At 36.0% G+C, this 26509-nt stretch overlaps 1 protein-coding gene across 4 annotated transcripts in view; it reads right to left on the reverse strand.

The window, feature by feature from the left end:
• ATAD2B (ATPase family AAA domain containing 2B) overlaps positions 1-26509 on the reverse strand; it is an 80457-nt gene that overhangs the window by 28274 nt on the left and 25674 nt on the right. For 3 of the 4 annotated variants that reach the window (XM_080588561.1, XM_080588563.1, XM_080588564.1), the window contains exons 9-22: positions 25035-25133; positions 23708-23819; positions 22701-22816; positions 21700-21874; positions 20795-20883; positions 19650-19809; positions 18617-18707; positions 12823-13134; positions 9522-9654; positions 7355-7541; positions 6499-6684; positions 5546-5681; positions 5033-5229; positions 2335-2494 (exon numbers count right to left, since the gene is read on the reverse strand). In XM_080588561.1, the coding sequence (XP_080444687.1) occupies positions 2335-2494; positions 5033-5229; positions 5546-5681; positions 6499-6684; positions 7355-7541; positions 9522-9654; positions 12823-13134; positions 18617-18707; positions 19650-19809; positions 20795-20883; positions 21700-21874; positions 22701-22816; positions 23708-23819; positions 25035-25133 (2153 nt within the window). The remainder of the gene's footprint in view (positions 1-2334; positions 2495-5032; positions 5230-5545; positions 5682-6498; positions 6685-7354; positions 7542-9521; positions 9655-12822; positions 13135-18616; positions 18708-19649; positions 19810-20794; positions 20884-21699; positions 21875-22700; positions 22817-23707; positions 23820-25034; positions 25134-26509) is intronic. The other variant, XM_080588562.1, reaches the window with a different exon arrangement.

Below are 26509 nucleotides of genomic sequence, written 5' to 3' on the forward strand. Positions count from 1 at the left end.
ATGTGGTGGAAGGCCCGCCTATGAGTTTTATAAGCCCATTGTTATTGTGTCCAGTTCTGGGCCCCTCAGTTCAGGAAGGACAGGGAACTGCTTGAGAGAGTCCAAGCGCAGAGCCACAAGGATGATTAAGGGAGTGGAGCATCTCCCTTACGAGGAAAGGCTGAGGGAGCTGCATCTCTTTAGCTTGGAGAAAAGGAGACTGAAGGGTGACCTTATTAATGTTTATAAATATGTAAAAGGTGAGTGCCAGGAGGACAGAGCCAGGCTCTTCTTGGTGACATGCAATGACTGGACAAGGGGCAATGGGTGCAAGCTGGAATACAGGAGGTTCCGCTTAAATACGAGAAGAAACTTTTTCATGGGGAGGGTGACAGAGCACTGGAACAGGCTGCCCAGGAAGTTGTGGAGTCTCCTTCCCTGAAGGCATTCAAAACCCGCCTGGACACGTTCCTGTGTGACCTGATCTAGGTGTCCCTGCTCCAGCAGAGGGACTGGACTAGATGATCTTTGAAGGTCCCTTCCACTCCCTAACATTCTGTAATTCTGTGAAAATTAGCCAAGCCCACAGTTCCAAATGGTCTAAGAATGAGAACAAAGGATGTATATTAATGCCAGCTTTTCCCAAAGCCCATCATTAAGTCACAAACATATGTCAGCTGCATGCAGGAGGTACGTCTCATAGTCCTCACCATCTCAACAGGCACTTTTCAGAGACACTCAGAGAATCCCAAGTGCCCGTCACGGCTTTGATTAGTTCACATCAATTACGCATTAGAAGTCCTCAAGAAACGTTATCAAGAACACATTGAGCCTTTTGCTGAATTCTATCAGTGTATTTTTTTTTTTTTATTTTTTTTTCAGTTGTAATGCAAAATGCATCCTAAATTGAAGAAATAGTTACTATTCTACAGCTTTGAGCTAGCACTGGGTTCAAAAGGCACATGAAACAAGTAAAACACAACTTCGGGCATCACAACCTGATGACAGGAACTCTGACCTGACACTGGCGGTGCAAAGCTAAGATCTGACATTACAGGAATTACTCTGCAAAATATTTTTGTATGAATCTGCTTGAAATTAGATTAATTCCATTTCAAATCACACACAAACTGCAAATCCACACTATGATAGCAAGCTCTGACATCTAGAATTACACCATGATTTTGAAAATAACCAAGTGTATCAGTGTTCTCAACATTCACTTTACAGCTTAGAAGTACATGAAAAAGGAGAACAAGAAAGAAAAACATAACCGAGAAGTCTTGGTTAGAGAAATAATTATACAGAGTACAACTCTAACCTGAAACCTAATGTCTGTTAGCAAAATAATAAAGGAAATCTAACGGAACTATTGCAGCTACAGGGAACTCATCTGTTGATCAACAGCAAATTTCAAAACTTTCTATTTGACTAGACTCTACTATATCTAATCCACATACAAGACATTTGCGGAGCCCCAATGAAATCAAAAATTCAAAACGAAAAATGCGGGCAATCAGGCTATAACCTTCTAAAACGATTTCTCAAAATGCAATTAAATCCTTTAAATTGATTTTAAGTGAACTTTTAAATGCATTGTACTGCATTTGCAGAAGGACTCATATTTCCAGGTATCACAAATATTAAATACAACTACATTAAAGGGCATTCCTTTTGCATTTTTAAATGTCCTATTGGTGATTCTGGAAGCTGTCAATTGAAAAGCTTTCTTTTGACAAGGGATGCTATAAGGTAGCCCTCGCAAAACGTACGCAGTATGCTCCTTCGTCTGTTTTGAGCATGAGCAGCTTCTACATGCATTTCGTTCTATAAATTTGAGCTGAAAGCACAGCGTGATACTTTGTCAAGACAATAGCTTCTAAATCTCTCCTAACCAGCTGCAACTGACTTCCTTGCCTGATGATTTATCTTGCTTTATTTCTATCCCCAAACAGATAGCTCTTAATTTCTGTGGGTGCATTTCATATCCTAATCCAATAAGGAAATAAAAGCAGACCACTGCCAGATTGTGTGCAGGATTCTCTACAGAGCTCTCCAAATTACACTGCTTTTTTGTTGCACATACAAAGTCAATTCGCTGAAAAGGAGCAAATTTAAAAAGGAACTACAAAACCTATTTTATTAGAAAACAACTCTAAGTGTTGTAGCTCTTATAACGTCCCCCAGTGCTCCAAATGACTTAGAACACTAAAAGCACAGACCCTTAGGAAATTAGTTTGCTTATCCTAATTGTTATATAACATGCAGCTTATTTAGATGTTCAAATAGTAACCGAGTACTTGATTGAATACCAGGCTTTCAGTTTAGATAGGCTGAAAATGAAGTAAATCTTACCTCCAGGATCTTTGTCTGGATTGTACTCCAATGCATTGCTGCAGATCAGATCAATATCTGTTAGGAAATCCTTGGCTGTTAAATAGTTGTGTTTATCAATTTTGGTTATTACTGTTGATAGGTCCATCGGCTCTTTGATAACTTCAAGGTAATCTGAAACCTATAATCAAACAGCATACAGAAATGACACAGGACCGTATCTGAACACTGCCACTTTCACATCTTTACACCCTTACGCATTCCACATACTTGGCTCTAATACATTAACTAAACACAGGTTCACTAATAAATAAAAATCATGCTGAAAATGGAAGTCTTATCAGGCTAAATAAAACACAGGACTTCCAAAATTACCATACCTTCAGTAGCTCACCGATTTATCTTTCAAAACGGATTTAATGGTATTTTTGAGGCACAGCATTTTAACTGTGGTTTGCTTTTTACAGTGTTATAACATTGTATTGAGCTAGAAAGGAAAAAACAACCAGCCTAACTCAAAACCCTAAGAAAAACTAGCAAAACAAGGAAAGCTGTATTTTATTCACCTTCTAAGTTCTCATTAAAGCAAACAATCAAATTATAATCTTTTAAGTATATTCTGTTAATTAGTTCCTTCAACCCCCTGTATAAAAACACAGTCAGGTTTTATTGATTGAAGACATTACACTGACTTTACAGAAGGGCAGTCTAAAGAGAAAGCACTGTGTCAGAGTTCACAGATTACTACAAGCTTAGCTCATAAATGGAAATTTAGCATCCACTAGGGTACACTGAGAAGTATTTAACATAATTAATGGTACCGTAAGGGGCTAAAGCTTGACAGTCATATGTATCAGCACAGCTGCTGTAACAAAGTTCACCAAAAAAAAAAAGCTATGAATTTGTTATTTACTTCAAGGAAGAAAAACCTTACAGTTGCATGTTTCAATGCAAATAAGATTACAATCAATTAAAAATACTGGCAGCCTCAGGAGCAGCATTGTGTTTTTTTTCCCTTTTGAAACCACCCCTGTATGACGGTGGCTGCCAAAATACCAAACAGTTGAATACATATTCAGATCAAACAGCAATGGCTCTGCAAGTTTTGTTTGTTTTTCAAAAAGTATCTGTAGATATTCACACTAAAATATATTACTAACATGAATGCTTTACTTCAGTGGACAGCAGTCTATCATCGATTCCTTAAATATACAACTTAAAATTTATGATGAAAAATTGAAATGATAATTTTTATTTTTAATTCAATGGAAAATTCTCCTTATGTTTCCCTCTACAGAAACATGATGGTAATTAGTTCGGTGATTGGAAAGCCAAGCCATAGGCTTCCTCTTCTCATTAGCTCATCATCAGAAAGAATCATCACTGGAAATTGTAAACATTGCTGTTAAATTAGTCAGAAAAATCCTTGACTTGTCACATAGCAGCGTTCCCTCTGCAATGCAAGCAGGAGTGGAACGAGCTTAACGCATTTCCTCAGAAAGTCAAGCAGACAGGCTCTTGTACAACAGGATAGATCTCTGCTTAAAAGCACCAAGTGGGACAAAAAGGACTACATTTAATTTCTAGTGCTGTCATGTATTAGCAGGATTTTTGGCAAGTCTTTAAATAACAAATTCACATTTCATTTCTCCATCTACAAAACCAAGACTTTTTTTTTTTTTTTCCATGCCCCTATTCATGCATGTTTTGACTGCAAGATCTTTGGGGGAAGAAACTACCTTTCATATGAGTATGAAGGGGTCCCTACAATGGACCTCCTAAGCAGTTTCATAGTAAAAACTAAAAATCGTTACTCCTCTGACCACGCTTACACTGTAAGCTGCCACGTTCAAGAGCTCGTCGGTCTTTCAAAAGCAGTTAAACAACTCTGAGGAAAGCTCACATTAAGAGGACTGCATGGGACAATAAAAAGATGCCAGTTTAGTCCATGTGGAATTTACACTGCAAATCTGCTTTTTACAATGCTGTACTTTAAATGTCCCATATTTGCCTCTCAATGGCTTCCAAAAGAAATATCTCGCGAGAAACAAACAACTAAAAAGAACAAAAAAATCTCTAATTAACAAGCTTGCAAAGCTTGCAGTGGGCAAGCATTTGATTTGAAAGTCAGGCTAAACCATATTCATTTCATATACTAGCATCTGAAAATAGATTTGCAGATCAAACTCTCTTATCAGTTAGGTGCATACACTCCACACTCGACCAGATAATGCCTTATAACGTGCTACCATCGGCAATTAATGGCATCCACTAGCATTACTGCTGAAATTATTCAATAATACTATTAACACTCAATATGCTATGGAACACAGATCACTTTCCCAATATTATCATGCATATTGGATTATTATGTTGTAAGAGCTTTCATTAAAGAATGGTACTTATGCTTTCAAATATTTCAAGACTACTAGTAGGGATACGAGTGGCATTTTTAAATGCTGACTTCAGTTAGAAAATTGACAGGAATGGACACCTTTTTTCAATAGGTCACTGGTACAGCCAAAGAAGATGCTTGAACTGCTTGCATCACAGTTCATGAGGCTGTGACTATCTCATCAGCTAAAATTAGCATTTTAGATAGAAAAGATCATGGCTAAAACATTTGTTTTGCCTATTAATTTATCCATTTCCCTTTTAAAATTGGTATTCTTTTCCTAATAGTTTCAACTTCATTGTTTGCACATTACTGAAACAAGACCTCTTCAATATCCACCGGTTTGCTGAAGATGTTAAAGCGTTTGTCTGTGGCCAGCCTCTTGGTAACATCCCTGAGAAACAATCGCAGCTCTCTCAACGTGTTCTCTTCCTGGTCCTCCATTCGCTGTTTTTCTGCTTCTGACAGCTCACGGGCAGGACAGGGCAGTGCAAGCGGAAGAACTTCCATAGCATGAAGAGCTAGGGAAAAAAACAAGTCAGACAATGAAAGTATTAACAGTGTACAATGAAATTTGGAGTGGCATTATCTGAAAATACATTTAATCTGCCTCATCGATACACCCTTAAGCCCCCCAGTTCTCCATTTTCTAAAATGGATAATCATAATTCCTCCAAGCCACCCCCAAAGTAACATGCAAGAAATTTATCCTGGGCACCGAAACACTGTCACATATTAATTACACCGTCATTTACCCCTAAGTTTTGAAAAAGTTAAGTATCACAAAACAAAACACTGAGATAACATTATTATTGGTTTGACTGTAATTTAGTTTACCAGCCTGTTTCCTTCTTGGTGGGGGCATTGCTGCCTCATCAAGAATTAACCTTTTGAAAAACTGTAATCTGTCTTCTTCAGTTGGTCTTTGAATATAAAAAACCTCTTCATACTGGATTCTGAAAATACATTTCACCTAGAAAGAAAATAATGCTACATGAAAATTGAGCCTCCACTCCAAACAACACGATTAGTGACCATACTAAAACACTAGTCACAAACTTTTCAAAATTAACTACAGGAAATAAGATAGTAAAGAAGATAGAATATATAGTAAACTCTACCCAAAGCTGCAGACACACAGCCTAGGGAAAACAAATGCATATAGTTCTCACAGAATTTACTGTAATAACTAAACCCGAAGCAGCCCATGATCCTAGCAATGGTCAACTTTGCAGTTAAGAAGAAGAGAAAGAGTAGGTGAATAATTAAAGAAAATATTGAGAAAAAAATAGAAAAAGTGTGTATATATATATATATATATATAAACATTCTAAACTTCAGAAATGTTAATTAAGTTAAACCTTTAAACTACATGAGCACATAGTTACATTGGAGTTTTTCCCAGGCAAGTTTTTCCTTAGCTTCGTCTAGATGTGCATTTGTAACCAGGTATGTTATAGGAATTCCATCATGGCCTTCAAGAAACCCACTGTGGTTCCCTTATAGGAACATTGTCACTTCTAAACAGCAAGTGTAGTTCAAGAACTACCTTGTCTTCTCAGCAAAGTAGAATGGAGATTATGAAAATCGGTAGCGTGGAAGTACACCTCCCACGAAAGAAAATTACAAACTTTGTATCAGCATTACATTTTCAGTTAGACGTATTTTAAATTAAGTGCGAAAAACAGTGCAAAACGGTGTTTTTTACATGACCATAACGTGTCATGGCACATATATCCCTAATAATGCACATACATCCCTAATAATGCTTCCTTCCACAATAAACTTACCTCTTCAGGCAATTCACTATACATGGACTCAGAGGTAGACAGTAGAAATATAGGGGAAAAAGATGGTATATCTTGCAGCAAAGTTAGAAAAGTAGCTCTCACAGTTTCACTGACAGCTTCCCACCAATCACCAATATGAGGCATGTAAACAACACTCGGTACTGTTCTTCGAGCTTCACGAAAGATCTAATTAGAAGAAACAGTGATATTTAAACTAAGAAATTGTTGTTATCCCTTGTGAGAAATAACATTTTTGTGGACTAGGAAATGATTCATGTTTCTGGTATTTTGTATATGAATGTTCCAGTAAAGTAAAATTATCTAATGATAAAAGCTTTCTAAACAAATGCTTGTGACTGTTAGCTGTATCATTTAATTATTTTATGTCAACGTGCTGGGGACTACAAAAAAACTACTTACCATGTATGCTTTAAAAATTCATTAAGACTGAACAGTCAAGATGAAAATTAAACTGGTTTGCAATCCATGAAAAATTTACCACACTGTTTTGAACTCTAAAACATTTAAAACTAAGTAATTAAGCATAAAACCACTGCATACCAGTTTACACACAAGCTAATAAAACTGAACACTGGGAACCAAATACCCAGATTCAGCTTACTTGACATTAGGTATGTGACTAAGGGGTCAAGTTAGAAAAGTAATTACACTCACTAGTCAACAGAGAGATCTGAATCACCCCCTAGAGCCCCTTTTATTTTAAATATTAAAATAGAAGGAGCCTATGAAAACCTGGCTTTTACCTAACATTCCAGTTAGCCGCCTTTATTTAGATGCAAACAACCTGTTCCAGAATTACATAATTTATTCATTACAAGAGAATTTGAAATGTCACCTGTGCACACGATTCTTCAGGCGTTTTGGCACTGACTGAATAAAGTGCTGGCAGATCTAGCCTGTGTACAGAGAATTTTTCAAGAGTGTGCAACAGTGCTGGAGCAAGGTGCGAAGTTTGACCCGAACCCCTTTCTCCAGATAGCAGTAATCTTGGTCTGTAAGAGGTTGGCTGGTGATAAGCTGACCTGTAACAGACAACAGTTACAATTAACATGACAATGTTATCAATGGATACTTTTATATATATAAACAAACTCAATTGCAGTCTCATTTTAATAGGCTGGTTTGGAGGTAGTTGTTTTGTTGGTGGTTTTGTTTTTTTTGCCTTTTTATTATTAAGAATCCAAAAGAGAAGCAATGAACAAGGTTCCTACAACAGCCTAAAAATATTCAACCAACTCGAGAACATCTCGGGACTACTCCAGGTCTCAGTAACTCCAGCCTTATTTTCACAAGGATTCTATTCAAACTCATCTGCAAAACTATGCAGGTATTAAATCCATACAAATGTGGATTATAACCAGTTTATCCAAAAGCAATTCGTTGATCATATAAACAGACTTTCATGTGAATGGACTTCCAATGAAGTTATCTATTTAGTGATGTCAAGTTCAGTCCGAACTACCATAGCATCTCTACAGTAGCCTCAGGAATCCCAGGTTCACAAATTCTTCCTTTAAAAATGCTAAGCCAGATTTCCAAAAAGAACATAACATTTCAATACTTTACTTAAAAACTAGGACCTGAAATAGGCCCTGAAATAATACAGTCAATGTTTATATTCTATTCTTATATTCATTAGATTTTCAAACAGAAGAAAGATTTTAAAGGAAAAACTGTAACGGTAAACTTATTGTAATTTTTGGTGTCGATAATAAATCCTAAGGAGTTCATGTAAGAATCTTCATTTGGTTGTTGTTTTTTTTTTTTCCCTGTTTTGAGGATGAGCAAAAGACAAACATTCGGTTTTTCCATGAAGAGTCTTTTCCATTTATAGTAAATTGATTACGAAATAATACAATTAATTTGCATTTTCTCTCATTAAGGCTTTTTTTTTTTTTATCTGCATATCAATCAGCTTGTGCAGTGAAACAAGACTGAATGATTTCATTTTGAGCTAAATATTTGCCAACAGCTGTGAACAGAGCTGACCCCTTTGGCTTTTCAGTTCTCACAGTGGCGGTTACACAAATAGATGACAATCATAAATACTCACTAAGATATATTATCAGGATTACTTACTTTACAAAAATAAGCAGAGTCTTCCAGATTATTTTACTGAGACACATCCACACAAATACACATTGTTTTTCTGTTTTCATGTTCCCTCTCCTTCTCTCACAACAAAATCTTAATTTTAAAGTATTAAAACTCTTGACTGTGCACCTCTGGGAGAACTTAAATGGTTTGTAATTAAAACCTTATATTTAAGCTCAGATTTCCATAAATGCTATTCTGGCATCATTCTTTAGCACACAAAAAAATTTAGCTTTTTTCCACAAGATGGCTCTACTAAGCAGTAGAGCTATCTACTACTGAGCAGTTCTCCTAAGCAGACTCCCAACAGAACATTGTCTAAAACGATTCTAACTAAAAACAAAAGAAATATTACTTTATCATTGATAATTACTGTAGCTAATACAATTTAAACAGGAAAGATTCAGCCAAATTTCACACACACTTTCGGAATTCCCATGAAAAACAAGGAAAAACGTGTTAAAAAAACCAAAAGCATTAATTATATAACCTATCCAAACAGCCGCATCCACCGAAGCTCAACAGTACTTCAGATCAAGAAAAAGCAAACAATTTGTGTTGTCGTTTTAACTTTTCCTACAAAGCAAACCTCTAAATCTTTTCCTCCAAAATATTCCCTAATACCTCTCCTTCCCAATTCTTAGTCTTTCAAATCAATATTGTTACAAACTGAGAAGTAATGTTAAGTTCCTAACTTCCAAGCCACATCTGTCTGTTGCAAACTATTTCTGATTTCCATGTCTAGGATGTGGCCCTTCCTAAAACCATTCCCATCTAAGAACTCTTACCTGTACACTTACATGTTTCTATTCCATAAAACCATTGCCAACACATCTTTGTTACCTCTGCTGATCTAAGAATGTCATCGTTTTATTTTTCTGGTTAGAGGCACTTAGAGAAACACTCACATCATAAAATGAAGGTAGGGTTTATGTATAGCAGCTGATGACTGTTTCTTTGGTGATCCTGAGTGACAGCTCGTCTCAAAAATCGATGAAGTATTCTCATCTTCACTATCATCTAATATTAGACTTGGTACATCTGTTCCAAGAAATGTATTAATTAGAGGCTTATTACTTATACTTGCAAAAAACAAGGAAAGGCATTACAATCTTCTTCAAGTAAATCATAACACTTATTTTTAAAAGTAGAAAAAATGGTTACAACTGTCTAAACATCAAAACACAAAATAATAGATACTTCAAAAACCAAAACAAATTAAATACTGTAGAAGTCTAATCATAATTACAATTTATTTTTAAACCATCAGGCAGAACAATTTCACAAATACAAAAAACATTTAACTTGTTACAAAATGCTTCCTTTAGTTTAATGTCACTGCTAATCATTTTTCAAGGCTGAAGTTATAAAATCTGCAATTCCTCAGATTATATAGAATTTTGCATTTCTTTGTTGTAAGTGCCCAAATTTTTACAGGTAGTCTTCTTCCAAAAATTATTCTCAGCATAATCACCTGGACAGTGTGTGTTTATAAAGAATTGTTTTCTATCCTCTGATAATCTGCCAAAAATATCAACCTACTATTTATCACAATCAATGCAACGAATTCCATGTTCATATCCAATACTTCAACCTATCTGAATTCCTTTTCTAATATATTAACATAATGAACTGAAATAATTTCTATATAGCCCTTCAGAAATGAAAAGCTAAAAGACTGATCACATTCTAAAGACAGCCTAGAGGGACAAAAAACTGCTAAAAAAAATACAAGTTTGGCATTAAATGAAAACAACCAGTTGGCAGAAGACCCACACATTTGAACATTAGGTTCCCCTAAATTAGCTACCAAAGCTGCCATGGGATGAAGAGTAGACTGCTGCAATTAGATAATGGAAAGTAAACCATTGTGAGATCTTCATGTGCCCCTTGGAAAGAAATCTGGTTGATGTTACCCTAAATAAGCCATTCTCAATTCACTTAAGAAACCAGTCTGCATGGACGGGGTGAAAACGGCCAGTAGGAACAGTGCAGACAGCAGACCTCCCGTGGAACAAAACGCTCTGCAATGGACAGGCAGAGCTTCTGAGAGCTGCTCAGAGTCCCAGCAGCACACTGCTGTTGTGGGGTGACCACCAGACATCCTAACAGCAGCCCAAAGTGGCCCCAGACACAATGAAAAATGGACTGCTGTGAAACAACAGCATGAAATAGAGAGATCTGAGAGTTATTGGCAAATGTATCACCCAGCCACATACTTTACCTGATCTACATGAAACCAGGTACTGCTACCCTGACCAAATGACCACCACAGAACAAAAGAATCAAGTTCAAGGCAGTGTTGACAGCGTTGGGTGGGGATGCAACAGCTATGCACATAGACTTACGGTCCCAGGAGAAATTGTTTAGAGACAAAGGTTCCCATATTTAGCTGCCTGATGTAAGAAACTGGATTCAGACAAGGCTGAGCAGAAATAATATTCTGCTGGTACGGGAGGAGGACATGACATATCTCTCGGCAAATGGTGATGCAGTCACACTTGTGACAACCATTCCTCAAAAATATAACGAAGGCTTGCAAATCCCCAGCAGTGGCCAAAATCAAGTCCGTATCAGGAAGTATCAGGTCAGAAGCTGCTGGAGATCTAACTCAGGGCAAAGATGGAAGACCTTCAAATCAACCAGACATAGGCCTCCTAGCTCTTCTCTCATTGCAGACCTCAACAGGCAGAATTTTTGCTAAACCAAACGCAGACCATAGGCAACGTCCTATGTTCATGCAACAAAAATTCTGAAACAAGAACTTTACAACGAAGAGAGGGAGTTTTAATTCAATTCTTTATCAATAACGACAATCTCCAAATTGGGCATTACCAACAGGCTACAAGTAGAGTGGGAGGCTTGGGTTTCCAGAGAGCCTAAAGCTGCAAGCTAACTCCTGACCCCCCGCCACACATTCCCAGGCCCCAACTCATGCCAGGTCCACGCTTGCTGACATCTTCAGCTATCCCCCAGTCAGCAGAAAAGTAACCCAACAAAAATACAGTGTTTTTGGACAAGCTGGCCAGCAAAATGATTTAATGAAGGGCCTGACACATCCATGAAGTATAAGGGACAGAGCAAAAATGCACAGCTGGGCTGGTGGAAGTGCAGCAGCCAGCACAAGGATCAACCTAAGCTCCCAGGGCTGCAGACTGAAAGCATGCTCTGGAATAGGAAAAAAAAATTATAGCTGTTGCAGATTTGCTTTATGATCAGGCTATTTTCAAGTTAATTACACACAACCACAAGACTGTTTATAAAGTTGGTGGGGTGACGGTGTTCCCAAATAAGAGCAATAAAAAATATGTCACAATAAATAGTTACCAAAAACCAAGGTAACTTCTTCGACATTTAAACACCAAGAAGTGACCAGGGTAACTATTAAAAGTATGGCCCTGCGAACACAAAACACAGAGCCCATTGACTCACTGCCAATCAAAACAGTCAGTCGCATTCCTTCTTACTCTGCTTCCTCAATGCACTCGCGATGCTCCCATCGCAGCAGGGTTCTGGCATGCATCTGACCCCTCAGTGCGTTGGATTTTACTCACTAATTTGGCAAAAAAGCTAACTTGACAGAACAGCAAATAGTTCTCAACTTGCTAACGCAGCAGAATCAGCTCACAGGATCAGAAGTGCATCAGGCCACTCTAAGGGGAAGAAAGCCTCAGGACTTTCTCGTTATCCAGCTGATGACCATGACACAGGCTCAGGTATCTTGTCTAAGCACACGCTCACCTGCTGAGCTGTGAGCTCCCCGTCCCATTCTTTTGCAGCTTGCTTCTGCCCCAGTAACAAGCAAGGAATTGTGGACAGGTAATTGACACTCAGCACAGGAACACTGATTTCAGGTCCTAACATGCTGAGCAAGTCTCTCATTATTTTCTTTTGTTCCACCACCTGATTACACCCCATTATTTCTCATATTTATATTTAAAATCACTTAGGGGTCTTCCTTTTTTTCTAGATGGCACTCAAGCCTACGGGATATTGGTCTATATAGGACAGTTTATTAAATGCCACAGCAACTAGAAATCAGCAAAAATAGTTATGAAACATCCAAGCAAACTGTACTTATATTTGAACGAAACACTAAGCCAAACAAACATCAGGCTAGAAATACAAAAAAGCCAGCTGTGTTTTTTTTTTTTTAAATTGAAACATGATTTGCAAAACAAAACAAAAACAAAACAAAAAGCCACATACCTTCACTTCTTTCACCCTGGCTAAATTCAGCATGAGGGAACACTTTGTGTAAAACCACAAGGAGGTTAGCGAAGGTACGTTCCAACAGTGGTCTGATCACAGGAGATAACGCATGTCCTGAAGATGTCACGGCACGTTGGGAAGCAGGCACAATATTCTGCATTGCATGATAAAAATCTTGTGCACTGAGAACTACTGAAGAAACATCAAGCTGTAGCTTCTGACTGCTCACATAAATCTGGGGATAGCGTCGTCTCAGGGCAATCAAGGCAGCCTCAGTGCAAAGTGCTTTTATGTCAGCTCCACAGTACCCTAGTGCACAAAAAAATAATATATATATAGAGATATCTTCCATGAAATAGCACTGTTGTGCTGCATACATTTCAAGCACGCCTGAAGCTGAAAACAATCAGTAATACTTTGTTATCAAGCTCCACAAAGCATCTGCCAAAACATGTCAGGTTGTAATCCAGTGACACTGCTGTATACCAAGAAATTATGTACAGTTACATTGAAATACGGCCAGAAATGAATCCTGTACGAAGGTTAAAATGACCTATGTTTTCACTAGATAGTGTTTATTTTCAGCCCATTGTTTTAGCTCTGTCATCGCTCTTCCTTTTTTCCTTCACGTTGTGTAAAGTATGTTAGCCATTTGTAACAGGTTAGCCCCTCTTCCTTTTTTCACTTTAACATCTCTACATGAACTTTTTTTTATTAAAAAAAAGGGCAAAGTAATTCTGTTATATACATATATGGTCAAACTATTACAGAATGGGAAAATAAGCAGTATAAAGAAAAACGGTTAATGAGTAGAATAAAGATAATTCTCATGTTAAAAAAGAACACTATGGACTCTTGGAAAAATGTGAACCATTACTATCAAGGAAAATGTTTCAGATTTCTTAGTTTTGTAATTTTACTAACATAACCGAAGAGTAAAAAGAACGACTAAAAAGCATTAGAACTTTTCTTCATTCTAGCTTTAAACATCTACAGGAGGCCACCTATAATTGCTTATTCAGCATTACCAAAAACCACAGATTATCAAATACTGAGAGACTTACCACCTCTGTGTCTTTTGCAGTGCTAATGGTTTGGGTTTTTTCCCCTAGAACTACAAATTAGATTTCAAATTTTCCCCGTATCTCTTAGCAAGAGATGTTAATATGGCACTGTATTGTGTAGCACAAAGCTTCATCTTTCAAATAATGTAAAATATTATTCCCGTGCTAAAAGTGCTAAAGAAGCTAATTCATCAATTCCTTACATAAATTTTTTTTTTTTTTTTTTTTTTCCTAAACCAGACCTTGCCCCCTCTCCCCACAAGGTGTTACACCATTCGCACTTTTTCTATGCCACTTTTGTATTGGTCTTTTGGCAGCGCCAAGTCCAAAACTGAAGCCTGCCTTGCTTCTCTATTTATCTGCTGGTGTTCTTGCAGGGCTACTGGCACGTGTTTTTACAAAAATTAATACAGCAACAAGGAAAAAAGTTTATTCTGTACACTGCATTAAAAATAAAAACCAATGCAATTAAAATAAGGGAGACTGACAATTTTCCTTTCCCATCTTTCAGTTATATTAATTTGGGGGGATAATCATAAAATATACCAACTTTTCAGCTATAAAGATAACTCAAATTGGCTGAGACTTAAAATTCCACCTGAGTTCCTCATATATACTTGAGCATCATCCAGGAAACAAACGCAGTCATACAAAGAACACCATGAACATCAGACTTGTTATACAACTTTTAAACTAAGCTTTCCATTTTCACAGAGAGGTTAGTAATTATAATCGCGTAAACGTGGTCAGCACACATTGTGATTGTTACTTCAGAAGCAGCTAGAAATTCACACTCCCAAGTTACCTTAAAATTAAATATTCACGTTACATTTGAAACATGTTCAAATATGTCCATTTTAATCATCAGGCAACTAATTATCCTCACTACTAAGGTGTTTTTTGTTGTTACTGTTTTTTTTTTTTTTTTTTTGACTAACCCCCATCACAAAATCAAAACCATTCAGGCACACTCCATCAACCACGTGAACCTATTGAACAGTAGCTACAAGTGCATCAGAGAAATCAAAACCAGGGTTTTTCCTCTACATTTTGCTTTCTTTCAACATCGGTTACGTGTTTCCCATTTGAATTGGTCTACTTTTCATGTAACAAGCATACTGAATTAAACAGAAGTTTAGGGGGCACTAACCAAAGCTTAAATCAAAGATGTGCAAGAGATATACAGAACTCCAGAGGCCTGTCGCCTTAAAAACTAGTTTAGCATATTTATCACAAAAGATTCAGCAGCTCAGGAGCTACGTCCTTTCCAATTTTTCTATTAATAAATGCTGTAATACCACTTTCTAACAGTCTTTTTAATCACCGCTTGTACATCTCCAAGGATTGGCAAAATTAGGAAATAATAGCCTGTAGCCTATTTTTAAAATTAAATTCTCAGGTGATCGGATACACAATTAGTCTCCATTTCTATTTTTCATTTCTCAGGAGCAATTACATTCGAAGAGTAATAATTGGCGTCTCTTTCTGAGGGACTCTCTTGTGCACACTGTACATCCATTTCAGCGACAGGAAAACTGCAAAAATCCTGTATCTTGTGAAACACTGAAGAGTTTTTTGTTTCTAAGAAATAAACGCACACTGATTAAGACAAGAAAAAAGTAAAGTATTGACAAAGGAAACAAATAAATAAAACGTGTCGCGCCAGGAGTAAATAACTTGAATTTAGCTTTCTCTAAATTGAAACTTTAATGCATAACCAAGGCTCAGTGCATTTAATTCCGTTTTTAAAGAATCCCACAAAGGATGTTCAATTTGGTTGGCAAAACACGCTGGCACACCTCAACTTAGAACAAAATTAACTATTCTTATCAAGAAGCCCATTTTGTTCCACCTCTAACCACAATACTGAGCTAAGTATTTCTGAAGTGCAACTCTGAAAGAGCAGGACAGCAAAAAATAGATTCCCACGTAGGTTTCCAAAGAATGCATTTTGATCACTGAAATTTTAAAGCCTTTAGAAGAAATTTTTTTCTTCTACTTTTACTGTGCAGAAATTATGCCCTCTCTAAACTTTCTTCTGCCCAATATACACCCAAAAGCCTACAAGGAACTGCTGCTGAGCTAGGTTTAACATCTGGTCTATCAATCTTGACCACTTCTAATTTCTGCAGTGCAACTCCCTGCAACTCTTCCAATGGACTGCATGGAAAGTTCATTACCAAAATTCAGTATAAGAGAAATGAAAAGTAATGTGAACAAGTAATGCTGAAACTTCTCCTTCCAACATTACACTAGGATAGGAAAGGAAGATGTAACAATAAACCATTTTGTCACAAAACGCTGCTTCAAAAATAAGCACGGAATCAAATACATTTAGCAAGCATCTTGAGCGTGATGGCTTGCTTCTTTACAAATGTACTTAACGTTATTTAAATAACCCTCTTTTTACACTGTAAAAAGATTCATCTGCAAGATGAAGGAATTCAAACCTTTTCTGTTGCTAGTATATTTTGCTTCCTACAAGACTGTTAATAGTCTACCTAACCACAGAATGCTGTCATTCTGAACTTGGACAATGAAGTAAGCCCAAGAGATAAGCAAAGAATATAAAGTTTGGGATTGCTGTGGCCCAGTGCACACCTACACGGCAAAACCAGTAATAAGCACTTGTGCTTACTGAAGGTAGTAGTAATACATCAGTGTGTGGTCTTCTGAGCAAGTCCATGTTCTCCCTCAAGCTGCTTCACTTTGTCTCACACTCAGTGCATTTATGTGGCCGTTCAGTCAAGTGTGGTCTTTAATGCTTGCATACACATACACAGAAATCTCCTAAAATGCATATAATCCATAACACCTTGGATAAAAATAAGCCCTCAGGAAATAATCTGTATTTTGCAATTCCTGAGGCTTTTTGCTTGTAATTTCCTTATAGTCACACCCCCAGTCTTAAATTTCTGAGTCGCGCAGACAGCTGCTTCCCCAAAGTCATTTACTTTGGTAGTATTTCAGCAGTTTTCTTCATTAGGATCCACACGCTCGTAGGTTAAGTGTTGCCAAGTTTGCTGAACTGGAGAGAGGTACAAACCATGCTGTGCAAAAAGCCTGTTGGGTCTAGGCAGCTTTTCTGTGGGGGTACAGGGAAAGGTTTTAAAAAGAAAAAAGAACTGTATGCAAGAGGAAACGGATCAGTATGTACTCTATCAATGTGACAAGTGGGCCGATGAGTTCAACTTGCACGGCCACAAAGAATCTGGAATGCCTGTTTAAACTATCAGTTGCTGAAGATTTCGCTTATAGAAACGATGATGCAATCTCAAGATGAAGAAGAAACCATTCTTCAACTGTTTTAAAAGGTCTCTGTAACCGTCAAAAGATTTTAATCTTGATGTATGGAAACATTTAAATTCCAAGACAGAGAATGGAGAAAATCAAGTGCACAGTGGCTGGACAATAGGAAAGCCAAAGGAAACAGAAAATGGTATTTCTTTCAGTTAGCTGACTTTTCCACAGAACAAGCTTTACTGAGCACAAAGAATGTCTTCCTATCAAACCTACAAATGGCTTTCTCTAGGGTCTGAAATTTCAAAAAACATAATTGTGTTCTCAATGCAAAAATATGGTGAATTTTCAAAGAAAAAACGGGGTTTTATCCCAACTATTCCCCTCTCTCCCAACTAAGCAGCATCACGTCTTTGCACAAATCAAGCAGAATTTACATGAAATGAGTTTGGCACATGCTGTCTTATACCCGGCAAAGCTTAAACTGGAGTTTGCTGGATAGTTATGTTTTCTCCTCACCAGAAGATGTTGAGGTCTTTGTGCATCAAAAGCGGAGGGATGCTGCTTCGATGATAGATGTCCCTGTGGATGAAGAGGATAATTCGGATGTACTGTAGCTGACTGAATGGACTGATGTTCAATTTAAAGTTCTTATTTCTCTGATGATGGATTCCAATGCACAGATATTTGAGACTGTCCTTTTTCTGAGAACTTCAGTGCTTCTCCAAGCAGATGACTGACAGAGGATGTATCTTTGCATGACAAATTGTTGAGAAGAGATTTGTAGCGTGTGTTTTAGGGTCACTTCCTCTGTTAAATTCACTATAAAAATATTTGGGTTTGTTTCTGATTAGCTTTTAAACAGCAGGTTTGTCTTGAACAACCATCCTCCATTCAGTACAGCAGGTCTTTGGGCGCTCCAAAGGTATAGTTAATGTACTCATGGTGTGGTGTTTCACCCCACCCCACCCCACCTGTATCTACACTTTGGGTTTGTTCAATGATAGCAATCTGGAAAAAAAAAAAAAACCTTAACAAAGGCCTGGTAGTTTGTTGGGATTTCTGTCAGAGGAGAACATGCCAGTAAGGAAAAATGAAAGAAGTATGGATTTTTTTCCTCCATATGCAGACAGAAAAAAAACATTTCTCCCTATCCCATCTGTAGTATACTAATTTAACAGGTGGTCTACCTGAAGATTCCAATTCCCATTTCTATTTGCTTCTCTTTGTGGGTGCGCATCTTATATAAGGACAAGTGGAAGTTACAGAAAGGAAAAATGATTTTATTTTACTTTCAAACAACTAATAGCTACTCTTCTCGTATTTTATTAAGACGGAAGCATGTTTTATTACAAAAAAGAATGTTGAAAGTACAAAAGTTTAAAAAGGTCAAAATAATAAATATCCTGATGCATTTAATATACTTTCCAAGTTTAACGCAGAAGAGAAAACATCTATAGTAAAAGTACTATCATCATAACACTCACCAACACATTTTTCAGCAAGTTCTCCTAAGAAGGGGTCTGACAATTTGGGGTTCCAATCCCTGGTATGAATTTGTAAAATGTGCTTTCGTGCCTGATTTAAAAATAAAAATAAAAAAGTTAGCAAGCCAAACCCATGACACAATAACTTATTTAAATATAGTATTTATTCAAGAATATAGCACGTTATTTTTCCTATTTTTGATATGTCCTTGAGACAGATGAAATAGAACTCAGCACTCAAAGGTCTCTTGGGAACAAAGGTTTTCCGGTCTTTTAATTTTATATATAAGCATTAATTTTTTTTCAGTATAACAGTTATACATTTTAATTGCTGTTTAATCAATGCCAATATTATACATGAACTGATCAAAACTCATGTTCTTGTAGGAATTATCTTAATTTTATAATTGAATCTGTAATTGCTATATCTGTGATTAACAGCTTCTACTGCCAAATGCCTCACCAATTAATAATTTGCTGAGCAGCATAGTGCATACACATGAAGTTGGAAAGTATTTCATTTTAAAATTGTACAGAATCCAAATACATTATCTACATGTACAGTATGGGTTTTTTAACTATAAATTCAAGCAATACTTTAGCTGAGTTTTTAAAAATCTAGAATAGAGAAGTGAAATATTCCTGTCACCAACATAACTTCTGATTATACACGTACAATTTTTATGTGCTTTACAGTATACATAAAGATATTTTCTGTTACTAACACTTCCTAAACCCCAATATTCAGGGCTCCTAATACGGATGGATAGAAAAAAAAAGTTTTTAGCTAAGCAGTTCAGTTTAATGCAAATAATTTACCTCTGTTTTTATTTTTAACTATATTCTGAAGATTTCAAGTTCAATACAACTTTATGTACATTTTTAGTAAAAAAAACGTTGATAGTGTCTTCATAAAATTTAACATACTTGTAAGAACTAATGGAAATTAGTATTTCATAAGCTTGGTTGTAGACATTCAAACATTTAATGTACAAAAAAAGCTCATTAATAAATCTACTTTGTTAAGTTTTACCTTTTGATCAGGCAAGTTGAAAAGAAATTCCCTGTCAAAACGACCAGGTCTCCTGAGTGCAGGATCTATAGAATCCAGTCTATTTGTAGCACCAATTACAACTATTTCACCTCTATTATCCAATCCATCCATGAGGGCAAGAAGAGTAGACACTATAGAGCTAAAAGAGTTTTCAAAAACAAAACAAAAATGTATAGGGAACACTGTAATAGTTTCCTGTTTCAAATAGCAACATTTATAACTGAAAAAAAAAGTTAAATTGAAATAAACTGCATAATTGTTTCAAGTCTCAAATCAACGAGGAGTCTTTTGATATAATCTGTATTAGACTTAGTGTTACAACTCCAGTAAGTACTACAAATTCAAACTTCCTCCTTTACAAGTTTTGAGGAATGAGAACTCAGTAAACTATTTGCTGTGTCTCTGAAAAGATCTCTTCCATTAACAGCATATGCACAGTCCCATTTAGAGTTACGGTAGCACCAAGCAAAAGAAAGGTCCATCAAAATAAAGCCACGTATTTCCCATAACCTAGGCTGCTGTCCCCAAAGTCTCCTTCCTGTTCTCCTTATTTCAGTTGAAGGAAATGTATATACAAAATGCCACCAGCCATAAAATGAAAAAATACAAGTGAGCTGTGATAAAAAGCACGGCAAAATTGAGATTGAAGGCAATCAGGAAAACAAATACATCAAACAGCAAACTTGTAAAAAAAAATGTGTAAAAAAAATGATACGGCAGTAACTCAGGATGAATTTCCGTATCATCCAGTATCAAAAGGATAGAGGTATTCATTTCATTCACAGAACACTACAATTTAAAATTTTAGAATAGAAGTGTTTTCAACAGGTTATTCTATCGGCATGCTAACAGAATCTGTTTACAGTATAAAACCAGCAAGCAAAGGGGCTTTCCCTTTATGGAAATCTTTACTTGATAATACAGCTGAAAGGTCACTTCCACTACAAGCTGATTCCCAACAAATTGCAGTCTGTCTGAAAATCTGAAAAGGTGACTTTCCAGAACATAAAAACTCAATAACCTGTCCTTTCTACTTAGGCAAACGTAAAAATCCTTCTTGGAAATCACACTTTAGAGTTTACCAAGATAATGTATTTTCCCTGGTAGCACATGAGAAATATTACCTGTGAATCTGATCTTGCCTACTAGAACGAACTGGAGCCAAGCCATCTATTTCATCAAAAAAGATTATAGAAGGTCTCATCAAGTATGCCTGGTGTGCAAAAAAATTGAATTCACTGTTAATTCATAATTACTCCATTAACACTGAAAACAGTTTATTTTGATTACAAAGCAATAACATGCTAAACTAACACACATATTGAAACACCTGTGATAAAAGGTGTACTCTGAAAACAAAACTGAATTTTCAACTACTGTACTGTTTTGGACAAAGCAAAAAGACTGCATTCTCCTTTGAATAAGCAAGATGGCACCAGTGTATCAGTTTTACTGTATTTGGGAGATTGAAGACAGCAAAGGGTACATAAACTGAGTCACCTTATACTCAGTTACAAAAAACAGAAAAAAATACAGAAAGTATTTTATCTGCCCATAACCCATTTATTTGGACGTGTCTGAAAACAGCGTGTTTGAGCAACTACGTTTCACTGCTTTATGTGACACTCTTCCATTCATCACCTTTCAAGCCAAAAAAGGATAATAAAACATACACAGCAGACGCAATCCCGCATCCTCCTCTAAGGAGCGGATCTTGAACATGCCAGCCAAATTCAAACTCACTGATTTAAGTTTTTTTTGTTTTTAAATTTTTACCCAAACTACTTTGTCTATTTCATTAATGGACAAGTTCAGAAACTTTTTCCCCTCAGTTCTCAAAGCCAAAAAATGTTGTCATTTCAGCGTTCCTTTATTACTTCAACTAAACACATAACTTGGACAAATCCCGCCTGATCAACGAAAACAGGTACTTAGTTTCATTTGCAAATAATCTGGACTGCCTAGAACACAGTGCAGCAACAAAACAAAAAAGCACACAGATATACAAAAAATATATATTTTTTCTAACCTGATCAAAAAGGAGTCGAAGCTGACGTTCAGATTCACCAACCCACTTACTGAGACAGTCTGCTCCTTTCCTCATAAAGAAAGCCACCTTTTTGTCTCCTTGACTGCATTCATTAGCTAGAGCTCTAGCTACCAAGGTTTTACCTGTTCCAGGAGGACCATAGAATAAACAGCCCCTGAAGATAAATGGATCAACACAGTCACAAACTTATTTTACGTCTCCTGAAAAACTCCAAGTCAAATTTTATAATGAAGACAGGGAGCCTGGAGAAGAAAGACTTAAGTTCTATTATTATTACATAGCATATTCAACATGACTTTTTAAGACATGTATGTTTTATGCTTTCATATCAGTAGATCTTTGCTTTGTAAAGCACATCAGTCAGAAGGATGTTAAGCTTTCAAAGGATTGTTTTACTCTAGTTAAATACCTCCTCAAATATTAAATCAAATACTTCAGTCAATTTTTATTACTTCTTTGGAGTGATGTATTTCCTTTAAATGACAAAAATATCTCAAAATTTTCGATTTACTTATGTATAACCATTTAAATCTCTCACTAGAAAGTGGCTGATTGTCATGAAAACCATAACATAACGTTACTGAGACTACTTCTATAAAAGAAACATCAGCTTTTAGCTTGGTTTAGTCAATTATTTGATAACACAGTCATTTGATAATTTATTTATTGATAATAATATTGATACATTATATTTATTGATAATAAAGTCAAGATACTAAGGCTGCCTTAATAGAACACTTGAGAACTCTTTCTTCAACAAAATCACAAAAATGTTTGCCTTACCACAAGAGAAGTAAACTAGATTTTTGTAACTCTTCATCTTGCTTATTATATTCTGATAGACAAGTGGAGTTACAGACATGTAAGTCTATTTGAACTGTAAACACTTCAGGGAACGAATCAATCTCCTATGTGTTTTCAAAGGAAGCATACTTCAGAGTTTAATGAAATCAAAATACAACAAGAGCAAATATACCTACCTTGGTGGCTGAATTTTGAATTTTTCAAATATTTCTGGATAGAGAAGAGGAAACACTACCATTTCCTTAAGTGCAAGGATATGATGGCTCAATCCCCCTATACTATCAAAACGCACCTTGGAAAAAAAAAGCATAGTCCATATTAGCAATGGCTTTTCACAAAAAAAACAATATTTATAAACCAATGTATTTGGAAAAAAGAACTGCAAACAGCAATGCATTCATCAAAAAATACTAAAATAGGAGTTGTCTCAAGTATAAAAAAGTTGAGAAAGTTAATTCTCAGTTGCCCAGGTAAAGTTTACCTGGTTCACAAACTAACTGTGCCAGGGATGCCTGGACATCTACAGAAACATCGTAGAAACGACACAGAAACGTCGTCGCCCACATTGGAGAGCATTTTTAAACCCAGGCACACCGTAACATGAATATCCTTGAAATACTTCTGGATGGTGGTTCAGCTCTACTACTAATTCAGCAGCTTTTCCACAAACACACATCATCAACTAGCATACATCGTTGTTTCTAAATTTTTATTTTTTTTTTTTTTTTTTTTTGCTAGGCCAAGCTGAGGGTTCCTGGACTACATTCCCTTTAGTCAGATTTGTCAGAGAGAATACTGAAGATCCACACAAACATTCTGTTTGAAGTCTGCACAGTACCAACATGGCTAGCACATGGACAACCCCAGGTGGTCAGTACAACTGTTTCTACACTGCTCAGGATATCACAGCTTCCACTATTACAAGTAATCAAAAACTGGCTGTAAATAAAGAAATACAGCTGAGAAATTGATATTTGAGCTCATCGATGGTACGCATGCAGCCTGATGATTTACTACAGGCCAAAAGCAAATGCTTCATAGCCCAAAATAATAAACAGACAACAGCTTTAGAACAATTAAAATAGACCAGTGAGTATACAATGAATTAACTTCAACTCTAATGAGAAACTATGGTGAATTCTGCTTATGCATAACTGGGGGAAGGAAAAAAGTTTTAACGTACCGATTTATCAACAATCATAGGGTCAACGTCAGCCAAGCTTGCCCCAACTTTCACACGTTCTCGTAGGATTCCACTAGCTAAGTCTTCCGCTCTGAAGTTTAAAGGTAGGCACCTGCTCAACCATAACAACAAAAAATATTGTTTTAATATTTTGGGGGGAATGGACAGAGACAAGAGATTGAATGGCTTCCTCCACTAAATTAAAACACACATCAGTCTAACCAGTTTTCATCCAATCACTTAAACTTACTCATCCAATTTCAAAACTATTATTAAAAAAAGAAGTTAAATTTATTAGGCTGAGATAAAAGAATTATAGAACTAATTCTTCTGTGTATCACTAAAAATAGAGAGTACCTAAAAAGACAACCTTCCTGGATTGATAAGGTAACCAAATTGATATTTTTATTTTGGTAATTATTGTTCCAGATTTGGTAATTCTCTAAAGATAGTGTTATGCTTGCATATAGGTATTTCATTCTGGAGAGCTAGACTGGACACATTATTTTGATTTAACACAAAAAAAAGTTGAGCAAAAAAAGTGCACTCTCAGATCACCTTTAAATCATATGCACCTGATTCAGTTTCTCAGCATATACAAAGAAGCTTCAAATCCTTACACAGGTATTAAACCAGGTGAAATACACAGAGTAAGGGAGAGAGAAAGGTACCAGTAACATACCAGTTACACTTGCAATTACACTTTTGATAGTTGTACATGTCTTTGGAACTCATTAGGATGGAAAAAGGAATGGTATTGCAGACAAGAGATGGAAAAAGAAGAGCATAAAAAGATAACAGTTTTCCTACAAATATATCTATGGCAGTAAATTTATTGACATGTTATATATCTTCCACTTTTAGATAACTGGTAGAAAAATGTAAGGTCAAAAGACTGTATGTTGTGTGTGCAGAATGTTCATGATGTTATGAAACAGTAAGAAATTATGAAGGGCCAGCACTGGCGTGTACACCTGAAGTAACTGGGACCAAGTACCAACGTAAATCTAGGTACTCTCTTTTTACACCAAGAATAAAAATACATTTTTAACTGACAAATTATGTCTTGTAAGCCAGCTGAATCAAATAGATTTATTTTTTTTTTAATCTTTGGATCTTTTTTTATCACTATTGTTATCTCTTCAAAAGACTTCAAAATCTACATTAATATATAAGTAGCAATCCTCCCACACAGTAGCTGCAGGCAATCCCAGGTAGAATCAAAAAAGTCTGCAGAATCAACAGAACACTAACTTATTTTCAGCAGATTATTTTCTGCTGAATAGTAAAAATAAAACCCTCCTAAAGACCAAAGATGTTTTGATACCTATTTCTTGCCCTGGCCATGCTTTTAGATTTTCTTCTTTCAAAACGTTCTTCATCTGACGAAGTGGTATCACTGCTGTGAATGGCATGCTTCTTTCTCCTATTTAAATAGCAAAATAAATACAAAGCTCAGTCCTTTTCACAGTTGTACAGCCTGTTTTGATTTTTTATAAAAACAAAATTGAAACGGCAAATACAATACTGTTCAGGTTTAACACACGCATGCAAATTTTTGTTTTATTAAGAAGATATCAAAATACTTGGGGGGAGGAATAGAAACATCATCTTTTACTGTCTCAAGAATGTCCAATATCAACACGGACATTACCATAACAGTAGATCCCTGTAAAATCCAGTGCATGTTACTTCAGCAAGTATGACTAAGTATTCAATCCTTACGTTGTTGAGTTCAAACAGCTACGCAGAAACTTCCAACCCTTAGCCACCTCTATCATAACAGAAATATCAAGGTCTCCTTACTCAGTTTGATGCTTTCCTCTATTCTTTTAAAATATTCCATACTTCCTAAAGCGTATGTTCTCTTTTTATGAGGTTAAGGCTGAACAGCAGCAGCTTTACAAAGTATTACATTAGTTTAACTTCTGAATCGAAGTAAAATTACTATTCAAAGCATGCATGAACCATTTCTTATTGTAGTATGACAGTATTTCAGAATACTCTTTCAAAATACTAGATAATGTACATTATTACATCCTCTGTACACAAAAATACTCTTAATTTAATCAGTGTGAAGAAGCACTTTTTTGTATGAACTAAGCAGAATCAGCTAATAGGAAAACTAATGTCTTTTTAGTGAATATAGTGAGCTTTGTCATTTGCATGAACATGATAATGCATTGATGAGCTATTTTTTTGCCAAAGGAAAATTAGGCAAATCAGTTTTGACCAAAATGATCAAAAATTAAGTACATTTAAAAACGCATCAAAGAGAACGTTATGCAACTGGAGAGAACTTTTATGGGAGTGTAAAATACCCTGAGAAATACAGATAAAATGGAAGAGGAGCAATAAACATGATAAAACTGAAGGGATAATTGCCTCCAAACTCTTTACATCTTACTAGCAATTAAAACTCCAGAGATCATCCAACACAATATACACTACAAGCAATAAAATTCTCCTCAAAATTATACGTTATTTATATCGCGAAGAAACTTGTAGAATCCTAAGATCCTGCTACAGAGAAAAGCTTTTTAAAGCTTTGAGTAAGTTTGGTTTTACAAAAACTCAAGTATTTTGTTAAATAAAGCCTTTTGACTGTTTACAAGAAAACTCAGTACATTACAGACTTCTTTGACACAAAAGGTCCAAGTCAAAAATCATGTTTGGTTAATTTTATGTTAAATTCCTAATACTATTCAGATGGAACCTGAACTAGAAGAAAACAAAAAAAAAACATTACTCTGACTTAGTTTTCCTTGTAGAATAGAAAATGGACATTAGCTAAACTGCTGC

The sequence above is a fragment of the Anser brachyrhynchus genome, assembly GCF_964034855.1.
Source record: "Anser brachyrhynchus genome assembly, chromosome: 3".
Lineage (NCBI taxonomy): Eukaryota > Metazoa > Chordata > Aves > Anseriformes > Anatidae > Anser > Anser brachyrhynchus.